This window comes from Barbus barbus (assembly GCF_936440315.1).
Source record: "Barbus barbus genome assembly, chromosome: 3".
Taxonomy (NCBI): domain Eukaryota; kingdom Metazoa; phylum Chordata; class Actinopteri; order Cypriniformes; family Cyprinidae; genus Barbus; species Barbus barbus.
In genome coordinates, this window is record NC_136731.1 from 17,183,462 (window position 1) to 17,197,455 (window position 13,994).

The 13,994-nt window shown below is 35.8% G+C and overlaps 1 protein-coding gene across 1 annotated transcript; it reads left to right on the plus strand.

The window, feature by feature from the left end:
* The first annotated feature begins 3,298 nt into the window (after nt 1-3,298).
* LOC306859409 (interleukin-12 receptor subunit beta-2-like) lies at nt 3,299-12,572 on the plus strand. The gene is made up of 15 exons (XM_079400421.1): nt 3,299-3,753; nt 4,128-4,409; nt 5,708-5,843; nt 5,960-6,111; nt 6,849-6,994; nt 7,405-7,549; nt 7,993-8,069; nt 8,179-8,425; nt 8,621-8,812; nt 8,896-8,997; nt 10,145-10,276; nt 10,455-10,598; nt 10,759-10,831; nt 11,443-11,518; nt 11,615-12,572. Exons 1-15 carry the CDS (start codon nt 3,609-3,611, stop codon nt 11,981-11,983), a joined length of 2,418 nt encoding a protein of 805 aa, XP_079256547.1. The 5' UTR covers nt 3,299-3,608; the 3' UTR covers nt 11,984-12,572.
* Nucleotides 12,573-13,994: the final 1,422 nt, after the last annotated feature.

A 13,994-nucleotide genomic window follows, 5' to 3' on the forward strand; every position in this document is an offset into this window, starting at 1 on the left:
CCTGCAATTTTGCGCTTCTTTATTAGATTTCAAATAATATATGCTATTTAGGCTATATATATATATATAAAATACACATTATACTATTGAATTATACATATATTTCCATGGCCACCATCCTCCATGTGCGTCAAATATTGTGGTTAATGTCTCTCCAAATGTCATGTTGTTGTCATTTTTACATTCGTTAAAAATTCATTATTCTGTTGTCATTTTGGATATTGGTGACCTTTGTCCATGTGGATGCAAGGAACAATGGACTGTGTTATCACACTTTGAAAATGCCATGCTCGCTACATCTCTTTGTATCTTAACCTCTATACCTCACAGTCATCTGAAAAAATGGTAAAAACAAATTATGCATTGAAGTGTGAAGAAGGTAAAACAAGCATTCAGGTGAACTCAGGACACAGATTTTGGGGAGCTGTGTTTGCTTTCATAAGTGATTAGACTTACAATTTTCACCTTGTGGATGATTAAAACAGGTGCAAATGTTCAGAACACTAAATCAACCACCCAGCAACCACTTCACAATGTAATAGCAACCATCCAGAACCACATAGCAACCAGTCCCTGATGAAACAATTAAACAGTATTATTCTGTTATTATATAATTGAAAAATACTAAAGCACTCCTGTAGCTCAAATAGATCATGGTGCTAGCAACACCAATACGTGGGTTCGATTCCCAGGGAGTTTATAATGATGATTAAATGTGTACTTTGAATGCAATGTATGGTTGGTTTGGGATAAAGCCATTATATATGCAATGTATATTTAAATCCATTATATATGCAATGTATATTTAAAACATAGATATATAACAGATATATAGATATATAACAATATAACTATATATATATTTAACCTGAATAAAATGTGCCTTAAAAAATTTACCATAAAATACATCAACTATACATTTTAACTTTAATTATTAATGTAACTATTCTTAATTAACAAAAATAATAAATCATTGTAATTCAGAGAACAGTGCATGATAGCAACACCAAGGACATGGGTTCGATTCCCGGGTAATGTATAATGCCAATAAAATGTGTATCTTGCAGGTAATATAAGTTACTTTGGATAAAATCATTATAGATTAAATAAAACTTTCATATATGGCAAAATCAATTCCAAAAAATAAACACATTTTACTCACAGGTCAAAACCTGAACAAAACATGCCCTAAAATATGTATAATAAAAATACATCACCTAAACATTTAACTTTAATTATTTTTTAATTAAAAAAATAAAATAAAAATAATAAACCTGTAGCTCAAACAGGAGGGCATGGTGCTTGAAACACCAAGGTCGTGGGTTCAATTCCCAAGAAATATAATTCTGATAAAATGTGTATCTTGAATGCAAAGAAAGTCTCTTTGGATTAAAGTATTATATACAAAATGTAAATAAAACTTTCATTATTTTTAATGAAGAAAAATAATAAAGCATTCCACTATCGCAAACGGTAGACCTGATGGTCATAGGTTCAATTCCCAAGAAATGTGAAACACTGATAAAATGTGTATCTTGAATGCAAAGTAGGTTGCTTTTGATAAAAGCATTAGCCAAATGCATAGATAGTAAATAAAAAGATTAACTGCAATGAATTTAATAGAAGAAAAAAAAAACAGACAGACATCTTAATTCAATCACTGTATGTAAACAGAAATCACTGTTGTCCATGTTGCAATATCCTGACATGAGCCAAATGGCAAATGTGATTCATCAATTTAAATGAAGAAAGAGTATTTTGTGTCACAGAATGCTCTTATAATTACACATTCACCTTTCCTGCTCATGTTTTTGTTACTGGAAAGGTCTCTGCCACTATCTTACAGAGTTATCTGTGACTCCTGCTTGGGGGGGGGGGGGGGGGGGTTATGTGTGCCCCTCACCTCTTTATAAGCAGTAACAGCGACCTGGGAAAAATCACAGAACTTCGCCATCAAACAGGCACCTGTCCAAACCAAAGGAAATCCTGCAGGAAACCAGCTTCTGAACATCAACTGCTGCTGTCAGTGAAGATCTGCTCTCAGTGTGATGTGGAAAACCACAGCGCTTGTAGTGTGTCTGCTGCTGGCTGGAGTACAGGCACTGGGCGGCCCCTCGTATGGAGTCAAATTATGCGGCCGGGAGTTCATCCGGGCTGTCATCTTCACCTGTGGAAGCTCTCGATGGAAGTGCTCCTTGACAAACACAGGTTAGTAAATATAGAAAATATACAGAAAATGAAAAATTGTAACAAGTTGTAACAACATTACAAATACACTACAATTTAAATATTTTTAATCTCTATTTTTACAATGTTGAACAATAGTAGATTTAATATTAAAAATACAGAATAAAAAAATGCTGGATTTGAACATTTCTGCAACCCAAAACTTTAAAATGCATAATTTAAAAATGACAAACATTTGGATATACTTATTTAATCTCTACTTTTACTATGTTTTCAATTAGTAGATTTTACATTCAAAATTACAGACTAAAATTATGAAAATTCAAAAGTTTGGGCTTAGTTCAATTTTTTTCTTTTTTGTTTTGAAAGAAAAATTAATACATATATTCAATAAAGACACGTTGAATTGATCAAAGGTGACATTAAACACATTCATGTTGCAAAAGATTCTATCCCAAATAAATGCTGTTCTTTTGAACTTTCTATTCGTCAAAGAATCCTGAAAATATTAAGCAGCACAACCGTTTTCAACATTGATAATAATAAGTAATGTTTCTTAGCATCAAATTAGCATATTAGAATGATTTCTGAAGGATCATGTGACACTGAAGACTGGAGTAATGATGCTGAAAATACAGCTGTGCATAACAAGCATTTTAAAAGACATGACAATAGAAAACTGTAATAATATTTCACAATATTATTGTGTTTACTGTATTTTGAATGCAGCCTTGGTGAGCAAAACACACACGCACACAAATCTCATCAACTCTCATAAAAACTCTCATATATTTAAGATACAGACTTACATACACTCTTTAGGAGTAGTACATAAAACAGAAGTCTCTCTATTTCCAAATTCCATGTTTAATTCAATGTGTAACTTGCTATTTCTTTAATGAATTGTTAAAACTCACAATTTTTGAGTGAAAAGAGTTTCGTCATCAGAAATCATAGTGATTCATGTATTGTTACATGGAACATCTCATATTTCCCAGGTGAAATCCTGGATTTATTCAGTAATATAAGCAGTTTCCCCTACAGTTCATTGATCTGAAGGAACGTGTTGAAAAGAATTGCCTTTGTCCTGATTGGTCAACTGACTGTGCGTAGGCGTCGTATGGGCGGAGTTTTGTAATGCGCGTGCTGAGATCTGAGAGCGGTACTGTGTGTGTGTTTACACTTAAAGCGAGTTAAAGCTTGTCGTCTGAAGAGTTTTGAAGACGGCGACTGTAACTTAATCGACGAAAATTAAACTTATACCTAAAACTTATAAGAAACAAGATAACAGGACATAGAAAATGCTCGTTCCAGGATGTTACTATTTTTAATTGATTCGTGAATATAAGACATGCGACTGAGAAAAACGCCGAGGAGCCTTCTCGCGGGACAACGATGTCACTCCGGAGCGAAACAAACAAATGTCTGATGATCGCGGACTTTCCGTGACTGTGAGCACTCGGTTAATGGGACGTTGCGTCACACTGGACTTTTTGGGTGCGATGGCTTGGCCGAGTATGAAAGTGCAGTTTGTTACAATAATTTACTTATGGATATGTCCTCAAGGTGGGCAAAAGTGTTTCGTTTTCAATATTTCATTCTATCATATACATGTAAGTAACAATATATACATGTATTGTTATTTGTGGAATAAAGTGCGTTGTTTTGTCATTTAAAACCTAAAAACTTATTTTGTGAAAATTTGTATTGCTTTCAATGATATATAACTATATATAGTTTTAAATTATGAAACAATGCATTTTATTTCACAAATAAAGCAAAATTTTTCAGAAAAGTGAAGTTCTACCAGCATTTGTTGGTTGGCAGATGTAAACAGTACAGCAAATATTCACAGGACGGACCATTGAATTGATGTTAAACTTTAGTCTGCATGTCTTTATGGAACTAAGTTCATCATAGCTCTTTTTTTATTTGTTTAGTCTCTTGTGAAGTGGCTGTAAACTGCTGGTGGAATAAAGCTCTTCCTTTGGGCCACAATGTGTCTCTTCTGTGCCACATGAGTACACTGGGAAGAGGAAACAGTTGTGGTCTCTGCCAGCTTTATCATATTAAACCAGACCACAGACATCGGTTTCTCAGCACATGTGCCAGTACCAAAGAAACCTTCAACTTTTTTATTGCAGCAGAACACAGGGAGCATATTCGCTGCATGTGTAATGGAAATACAGCAGAGACCTGCAACGTTACAGTAAGAGGAGGCTGTGAGTATGACAGAACTGACCATTTATTTCCAATGGCCTCATGAGTAGCTCTGGGAATGTTTCGTTCACAAGATGCGCACAACGGTCCCAGAAGGTAGTTGTTTACAAGAAAAACTGTGTAATGACATAAAGCATTTGGTTATTCATAAATAGAAGTTTTCAGCCTAGGTCAAAGCTTAACAGCACACACACACACACACACACACACTATGAATGGAAGAATTACCATAAGGGGTTTAACAAAAATACAATATGCATGTTTTGTTTCTAAGCCTTCTGGGATTCCTTACTCTGTATGGTTCCATTGTGAATGCACAGGTCTGGGTAGTAACTGATTATATATAATCTAGATTATTTAATCAGATTCCAAAAATTAAATACTTCCAAATTCCAATTAGAAAAATTCTAAAATTAGAATATCCACAAAGCAGTAAATTATTCCTAAAACATTTGTATTTTTATATTAATATGGTACAAAATCATCCTATTCAGATCAATGATGGGTCACAAGTAATCAAAATGTAGTCAGATTATATTATCTAAAATGTGTCATGTAATATATTACGTTACTAACTACAATTTTTTTGATGTAATCTGTATTCAGGAATGGACTACAATAGACTTTGGTCGGGTTAGACACCGTATTGAATTTAAGATGGATGAAAACGAGGCTGTGAAGGATAGAGTTGCAGTCATTGCAGTGGAACGCACTGCAGAAGGGTCCTATATCATGCGATTTTCACAACTCGCAACATCCAAAACTATTTTAATGAAGTTTTTGACTAAAAGCTTTTACCAGAAAGACATTTCATCAGTATGTTTCATTGAACGCACTGTACTTCAGTCATTCATAGCCTTGTTTTCATTCCTGTCAAAAATTAAACATGGCTACCCTGACTAAGGTCTATTTGTGAGTGATCCACCCAGCACTGTAAGTGCATTACTGAAAGTTGTGTTACTATAGCTCAAATAGCATGGGCTGATTCCCTGGGAATGCATGCATCGATAAAAGTAATGCAGTGTGAAGAGAGCTTAATTAGTTTGAACCTGAACATTCTTTGAGAAATGCTTATGTGTTGAGTTGTTGTCCATAATTAGACAAGGAGGGGAAGTGTGCGGCACCCTGCTGGCCTTCTTTTGCAGACTTCCCCACACGACTTCCTGTTTTCTCTGTCTAAACAGTAATAGCGCTCTTGCAGCACATTGTGTTGGTTTGAATGGTTATTCTTCCCCCTTTATCTTTGCTTCTTTTGGTTGGTTTCCTTCCAGAAAGTTTTACATTCTGCCATCTGTTGCAGATCCACCATCTCCCCCGTCTCGCCCTGATTGTGCTATTGAAGACTTGGAAGATGAAGACATTTACTGCTCTTGGAATAAATCCAATGAGTCAATGATTCCAACTGTTTACACCCTTCACTGGAAAGATTATGATGGGTATGTGTTTTATTATTAACACCACCATTGCATTATGTATGGACATTGTGGACATATTGTGAGCATCTGACAACATTTTTTTGTGTGTATGTGTGTGTGTGTGTTTTTATATACAGGAATGTTAAATCTAGGGAGAGCAGTAGTGAGAGCGCAGTCATAAACCGGCTTGAGTATATGAAAAGCACGGACACTAAAGCATGGGTCACTGCCAAAAACGTGCTGGGTTCTGCACAGTCTGAAAGTTCTTTCTTCAACACGGGGCATATCAGTAAGTCATGTTTACTCTATTGTAAACCGTCGCTTGCTTTCTTTAAACCATGCACAGTTTTATCACAATTTATTGGCTCTATTTGAAGCACCGTATGGAGCTCAATATACATACAATTCTGATGATTATTACTACGAATAAGTGTAAAAAAAAGAGTGCATCACCTCCATAGTCTCTCATATTCATCTCCCTAGATATATACAAGCGTTCAAAGGTTTGGTGTCAGTAAGGTTTTTTTTTTAAAAGAAATGACTACTGTTATTCAGCAAGGATCCAGTAAATGTGTGATATTTTAAATAAATAATGTGCTTTTGAACTTTCGTGTCAAAATAATCTTTTTTAAAAAGTTAGCATTGTTTTCACAAAATATTACGCAGGACATCTGTTTTCAGCATTGATAATAATAATAATAATAATAAATATTTCTTGAGCATTAAATCAGCATACTAGAATGATTTCTGAAAGATCATGTGACTCTGAAGACTGGAGTAATGATAATAATAGTTAAAAAATTCAGGAATAAATGACATTTTAAACTATTATTTTCAAATTGATTATATTTCACAAATAACAGTATTTATTTTTTTACTGTATTTTGATCAAATAAATGTAGGCTTGGTGAGCACAAAAGACGTCTTTCAAAAATATTTAAAAAATCCCAAAGAAGTGCTTTATCAGGCAAAAACTCTAAGTTAACTTTGTGCTAGCTTTTAATGTTTTCCGTCTTTTTTTCTTAGAACGACCAGACCCCCCATACAATATAAACCTCACCTCTGAACCACTGGAGATCATCTGGGACATGGACTGTGACAGAGTGGGCTCCTTGGACAAGAGTTGTCAAGTGCAGTACCGTACGCGCAATCACATGCTGGACTGGATTGAGGTGAGCGGAGAGAGAGAAACCAGACTGATTTGACTCTATTCTGATTTGGAATAATATTTAAACATTTTCCTTTAAGCTTTGATTTCACTGGCTGCAGTGGTGCTGCAAAAGTGCTTTTGTAAATTGAGTGTCCATAATGAATAAAATCCATCTGCATGATGGAAGGTGTGCTAAAAGTAAAGTTAATGAAAATATAATCACATCTATTCAAAAAGTTGGATTGTTCAAATAAAAATCTCAGTAAAATAGAAAATGCAGATTATGAACCAGGTCTAGTAGAAATACGTCAGCTTTTTTGTATTTACCAGTTAAATTTTTCAATTTGTTTTATATAAGTCAATCATTTTATAGTGTCAGAGATGTGTCAAAAATGAATTGAACTGTGCCTCTGTTGGATTCTTATTGTGCAGGAGGATGATTGCCAGTTCACGTTTGTGTTGGAGGATCCCCAGCCATTCACACAGTACAGTTTTCGTGTCCGCTGCCACTGTGGATATGAAGAGAAAGTCATGAGTAACTGGAGTTCAGTGTTTTCAGTCAGAACGCCCCCTGCAGGTCAGAGAAAGACCACTCATTGCATTAATTGAAGACATTGATTCACTCATTTAATGCTCAATTATTGTTTTATTGAAAATGGTCTTGATGCACATTCACTCAGCAGTAGAATATGAATGTCCGTCGTGTTTTAGAGTTCTAAATACAAAAGCAGTTCAGTTTTAAACAAGAGCCACCACCATGTTCTGTATCCAGAATGACTTCCTGTAATGTTTTGAGTCTCTTATGCTCTCCAAGGCTGCATTTATTAGATCAAAAATACAGTAACAACAATGAAATGTTATTACAATTTAAAATAGGTGTTTTCTATTTTAAAATGTCATTTATTTATTCAGCACCTTTCAATCATTTATAATTTCTTTCATTCCTTTTTTTTTTTATATCGTGCCATAGAACAAAATCAATGATGATGACTCTGTGTCTGTAATATTCTCTCTTTTCAGCACCCGTTGGACAGCTGGATGTTTGGAGTGACTGTGGCCCTAATTCTTACATGCCTTCCTGTAACGTCTATTGGAAGGTAGGGTGTACTCCCATAATGCATCAGTCTAATCGGTTCTTGTTTGGTGGTGGGTCAGTCAAGATCCAAAAGATCATGAATGAACTGTCAACATTTGACTGTCTCTCAGGAAATGCCCCTGTCTCAGGCTAGAGGGGAAATTATCAACTATATTGTAACTATGAAGCTTAAAAATGGCACTGAGGTCAAACAGCAGGTCACCAGGCAACAGAGAGACACTGAAAGACAGCAGCTTGCTGAACAGAGCTGCCTGCAGCTCAGACACTTCCTCAAGCTGGGTGTTATGGGAGTTTTTGTGTCAGCTAACACCTCAATGGGCACATCGGACCCCACATTCATGCCGTTTGCTGAGAGGGGTAAGTCAATGCAAAATTCTGATTAAAAGTTACAAAGTTATATTAAATATTGTTTGAAATATTAGTAATTCGCATTTGTCTCTAGGTTTGTTCAAGTTCTGCCGAAAATGTAAACGTCTACTTATTATGTTTTCATAATGTCACTACACACAATTATATCTTTGATGATATTTATGTCATATGTGTGCCCTGTAGGACAGAGAATGCCTGAGGTGAATCTGACAGTAATAGGTGAGAGTCATGCCCTGCAGGTCTCATGGTCCATACACCCACAGTTCTCTGAGAGCGTCCTGGAGTATGTTGTACAGCACGTGTCTGTAGTACCTGACCGTATGTGCTTGAACTGGGTCAGAGTGAAGAGAACCCAGAGATCTGTCACACTCACAGGTTTGTGTGTGTGTGTGTGTAAGAGAGAAAGATGTAGTTTTTCCTGATGCTGATAGTGATTTATTGTTTGTCTCCATCCACAGGTGACTTCAGGAACTACACAGCTTATAATGTGTCACTGTTTGCAGTCTTCAACAACCACAGCACTTTCCTCAAGTCAACGATTGCATACACACTTGAAGGAGGTATGACATCTCTTAAAGGGACAGTTCACCCAAAAATGTGACCCTGGACCACAAAAAACAGTTATAAGGGTAAATTTTTTTAAACTGAGATTTATACATCATCTGAAAGCTGAATAACCTTTTCATTGATGTATGGTTTGTTAGGATAGGACAATATTTGGCTGAGATACAGCTATTTGAAACTCTGGAATCTAAAGTTGTCCAAATTAAATCCTTAGCTATGTGTATTACTAATCAATAACTAATCAAAAGTTTTGATATATTTACGGTAGGAAATTTACAAAATGTCTTAATGGAACATGATCTCTACTTAATATCTGAATGATTTTACCCATACAATGTATTGTTGGCTATTGCTACAAATATACCCATGCTACTTATGACTGGTTTTGTGGTCCAGGGTCACAAATAAAAAATTCTGTCATTAATTACCCTTATGTTGTTCCAGACCTGTAAGACCTTTCGATCATCTTTGGAACACAAATTAAAATATTTTTGATGAAATCCGAGTTTTTTTTGACCGTGCATAGACTGCAACACAACTGACACGTTCAAGGCCCAGAAAGGTAGTAAGGACGTTGTTAAAATAGTCCATGTGACTGGTTCAACCTTAATTTTACGAAGCTACAAGAATACTTTTTGTGCACAAAGAAAACAAAAATAACAGCTTCCCTTACGAGTAATTAATGACAGAATTTTCATTTTTGGGTGAATTATCCCTTTAAGTCTCTGAATGCACTTTTATTTCAATGACAACAGACCAAAAAGTCCACATGACAACATTTAAAATTGGGCTTCTCCAGTTCTGTTTGCAAATATAACAGAGAGACAAAATTCTGAAACTTTTATAGATGGTATTACCATGAATTAATACTTGCACCTCTTTACAACTTACACCCCTCTGCCTAAAGGTTACATTGTGTATCTTATTTGTTAAAAAAAATGCGTCCATTGTAAAAGTAGATTGCATTGTTGATAGTTGTCTTGTATAGTGCAACAGATTGAATAAAAAAAAAATTGTAATGCATTCCATTTTATAAGACATTTTCTCACTTTGAGCTTGTTTTAGGGCGCAAAGTACTTGGCTAGTAGTAAATCTAGTCATCTAGCCTTCATGTTTGTATCGTCTCTTCATCTTCCCTGCCAGTTCCTCCTAAAGTTCCTCAAATCCATGTGAAGAACATCTCTCACTCCTCTGCCACTTTGATATGGAGTCCCATCCCTGTAAATGAGAGCAAAGGCATCATCCTGCATTACTTAGTGGGCATCAAAGAAACAGGTTTGCCATCACTGGAATAAATGACTTTTTAAAATATATTCAAATAGAAAACAGTTATTTAAAATTGTAATAATATTTCACAATATTGCTGTTTTTACTGTATTTTTGGTGAGCAGATTGTACTGACCCCATATTTTGATTAGTAGTGTATATCTGCGTTGTTTGGCCTATGTAACAGGGTCTAATATAAGCAGTAACGGAACCAGTATGCAGTTGTCAAAACTGCAGCCGGCCCAGCAGTACCACATCTGGGTGAGCGCTGTGAGTGCTGCTGGTGAAGGTAACAGGAGCTTCACCACTTTCTCCACCAATGAAAAAACCAGTAAGTATGAGGAAGATGAGCTGTTTCTTTCTTCCTTTGGGATTTACATAGCATGCATAATCCAAAATAATAAGACATCCTTTGTTTTGCATACAGTATGTAGATCACATATTCAGCTTTAAGTAGTAAACCAATCGTTTCTATCCATCTCATCTCCTAGGTAATGCTACCCTGTTGGCTGTATTCATTATATTGTTCATCCTGGTCTTAATAGTTTGTGTTTTTACGCTGGTGTAAGTATAGCCTTTCTTCATAATTCCATCTATATGGCCAAAAGTACATGGACACCCCTTTGGAAGGCCTGGTTCACACAGAACGTTTTTCCATTCCACTGCGCTCTATAGTTAATTTTTTACATAAATACGCGCTAGACAGATGTGTTTGACTGTTGTCCTTGCATCTTTTGCAGCATCTCTAAAAATGCAGCGCTCCTCTTAAAATAAGCTCAACTCTCAAAAAAAAACTTGTCTCGAGCATTTTTTTGCCATTCCACCGTCAGTATCTCATGTCAGATTTGACAAAAAAGCCACCTAGTTTTATATATATGCATTTTAATTATGCTCTGTTACACCGATGTAAGGAGGCGGGGTTTCAGGAACAAAGGGTTGGGATCGTCAAAAGGTATGGTATCCATATGCTTTTGGCCCTCTTGTGTATTATTTTCCATTACATTCAGCTATCATCACATTTTGAAATTATGCTCTGCTTTCAATCACAGCACTCTGTGCACATTGGTATCACTGGCATTGTATGCACACACAGTTTAGCACCTTGCATACTGTACATAAAATTTGTTTAACAGTTAAATTTGACATTTTGTAATAAATTAATATCTGCTCTCTAGGTATCAACCAACTTGGTGTTTTGTGAAGATCCCAGATCCAATTAACAGTAAAACATTTAAGCATATGAACTTACAGGTGAGAATCTAAAGTCTTTTGAGTGTTCCATATGAAAGAGACGTCACACTTACAAAAACAGAACAATATTCATTCATGTCTTGGCTTTTCTTCCAGCATGTGTGGCCACGGCTCTATTCTCCTTCTGAACTGAATATTAAGATTTCTGAGCTGGAGATCGTGGAGAAGCTGGATCGCGACACACCTACTCCTCCATCAGAGACTGAACCGGAGACGTTTTTAATCGATGTGGAACCCCAAGATTCTCAGCTGCCAAATGGACTGGGCAGAACAAATGAAGGTGGAGATGAGCCTGAGGAATCAAACAGAGGGAGCATTTTAAAGCATGACCGCTGGGCAAAGGAGTACAGCGAGATGGTCGACACTGATGAAGAGAAGGATGGCGGTGATGAGGAAGAGTGGTGGGACCAGCAATGTGTCTCGGACTATGAAAGACATTTTTTGCCTTCTGTTGAGGCCAATTAACTTTTCATGCCTCAGGATGTTTCATCTGTACTGTATTGCCTTAAATGGAGCAATCAGAAAGTGACTGTTTTACTGAAAAACAAGGTGTGTTTTTTAATCAGACACTGAAAAGAGTAGTGTTATTCATGAAATGACACAGATGTATCCATGAGAGTGGTCTTGCACAACTATGCACAGATTTTTACATTTACAGTCTTCCACGCTAGCCGCAACATTTAAAACTGACGCATATTTTTTGCACCACTAGCATCAAGTGGAATAAGGTCTATAGAGGTTTCTAGAATACTCTCCCCTTTTGCCATTGGTCAGATGTTCATGCCTCAAACTCACGCCATTGGTTGAGCTAATGTTAGGTGCCTCAGAGTGCTCAGATAAACAGCAAAGTTTTGATAGCTCTACAGTCACGTGGTTAACACTTTTCAGGGAATTCAACTTACAAATGTCTTATAGTTATCTCTCTATTTAAACCTTGTATTTTAACATAGAAAACCTCACACTTGTGACACAAATGAGATGTTATTACTAGTAAATCCAGCACACAATTGAATGTAAAAAGCTTGTTTTTGTACATAAATATTTTTTATACATGAATATGCTTCTTATTTGTGGTCATCGTATATATAAGTGAATTTCTCATGAGTTTTGAAGAGATTTGTTTGACAGATTATGTAGAATTGGCATGTTACATAGGACTAGTCAGAAGTAGTAATCTGTGTGGTGTAGTTTACCCAGCAAAAAATAACAAGACAAATAACTTTGTTTTTATTATTATTATTTTTTATGTGCTTCCATTCCATAAAGCAATTTTTAGGTTGCCTTAGTTCTGGAATATCAAAAATAGTCACTATATAGTAGTACCAGTAAAGTAAACCAGCATAGTTTGTCTATATTTGACCCTCAGATGGAGAAGTGTTAAAGATTATGATTACAAATTTGGTTAATTTACATAGCTAAACTGATGAGGTTTAAAAATATACTACCATTCAAAAGTTTGGGGTTGGTAAGATTTTTTGATGGTTTTGAAAAAAGGCTCTGCTCATCCAGGCTGCAAATTTGTTCAAAAATACTGTGAAATATTACAATTTGAAGTAACTCCTACAGACGTGGTCAGAATTGGTGGTACCCTTGGTAAATATGATCAAAGAAGGCTGTGAAAATTAATCTGCGTTGTTAATCCTTTTAAACTTTTATTTTAAAAATTCACAAAAATCTAACCTTTCATTGGATAAGAATTTAATATGGGAGGAAATATCATTATGAAATAAATGTTTTTGTCTAATACACATTGGCCACAATAAACGGTACCCTTTTATTCAATACTATTTGAAACCTCCATTTGCCAAAATAGTATAGGAGTTTTCTCCTATAATGCCTGATGAGGTTAGAGAACACCTGACAAGAGATCAGAGACCATTCCTTTATCCAGAATCACTCCAGATCCTTTAGATTCCCAGTTCCATGACAGTGCTTCTTCTCTTCAGTTCACCCCACTTGTTTTCTACAGGGTTCAGGTCAGAGGTCTGGAATGGCCAGCAGAAGCTTGGTTTTGTGCTCAGTGACTCATTTTTGTGTTGTTTTTGAGGTTTGTGTTTAGATTATTGTTTGCTGGAAGAGCCAAACATGGCCCATTATAAGATTTCTAACAGAGTCAGTCACTTATTGTTTTTTTATCTGTTGGTATTTGATAGAATCCATGATGCCATGTGTCTAAACAAGATGTCCAGGACCTCCAGCAGAAATATAGGCCCACAACATCAAAAATACAGCAGTATATTTCATTGTACACATGGGATAATTTTATCCCTGTGTTCACCAAACCCATCTTGAGTGTTTGCTGCTAAAAACAAAAAGCTCATTTTTTAGTTTTATCTGACCATAGAAGCCAGTCCCATTTGAAGTTCCAGTCGTGTCTCATAACTGAATATGCTGGAATTTGTTTTTGGATGAGCTAGGAGAATTTTTCTTGAAACCCCCCGAACAACATGTGGTGATGTAGGTGCTGTTTGACCAT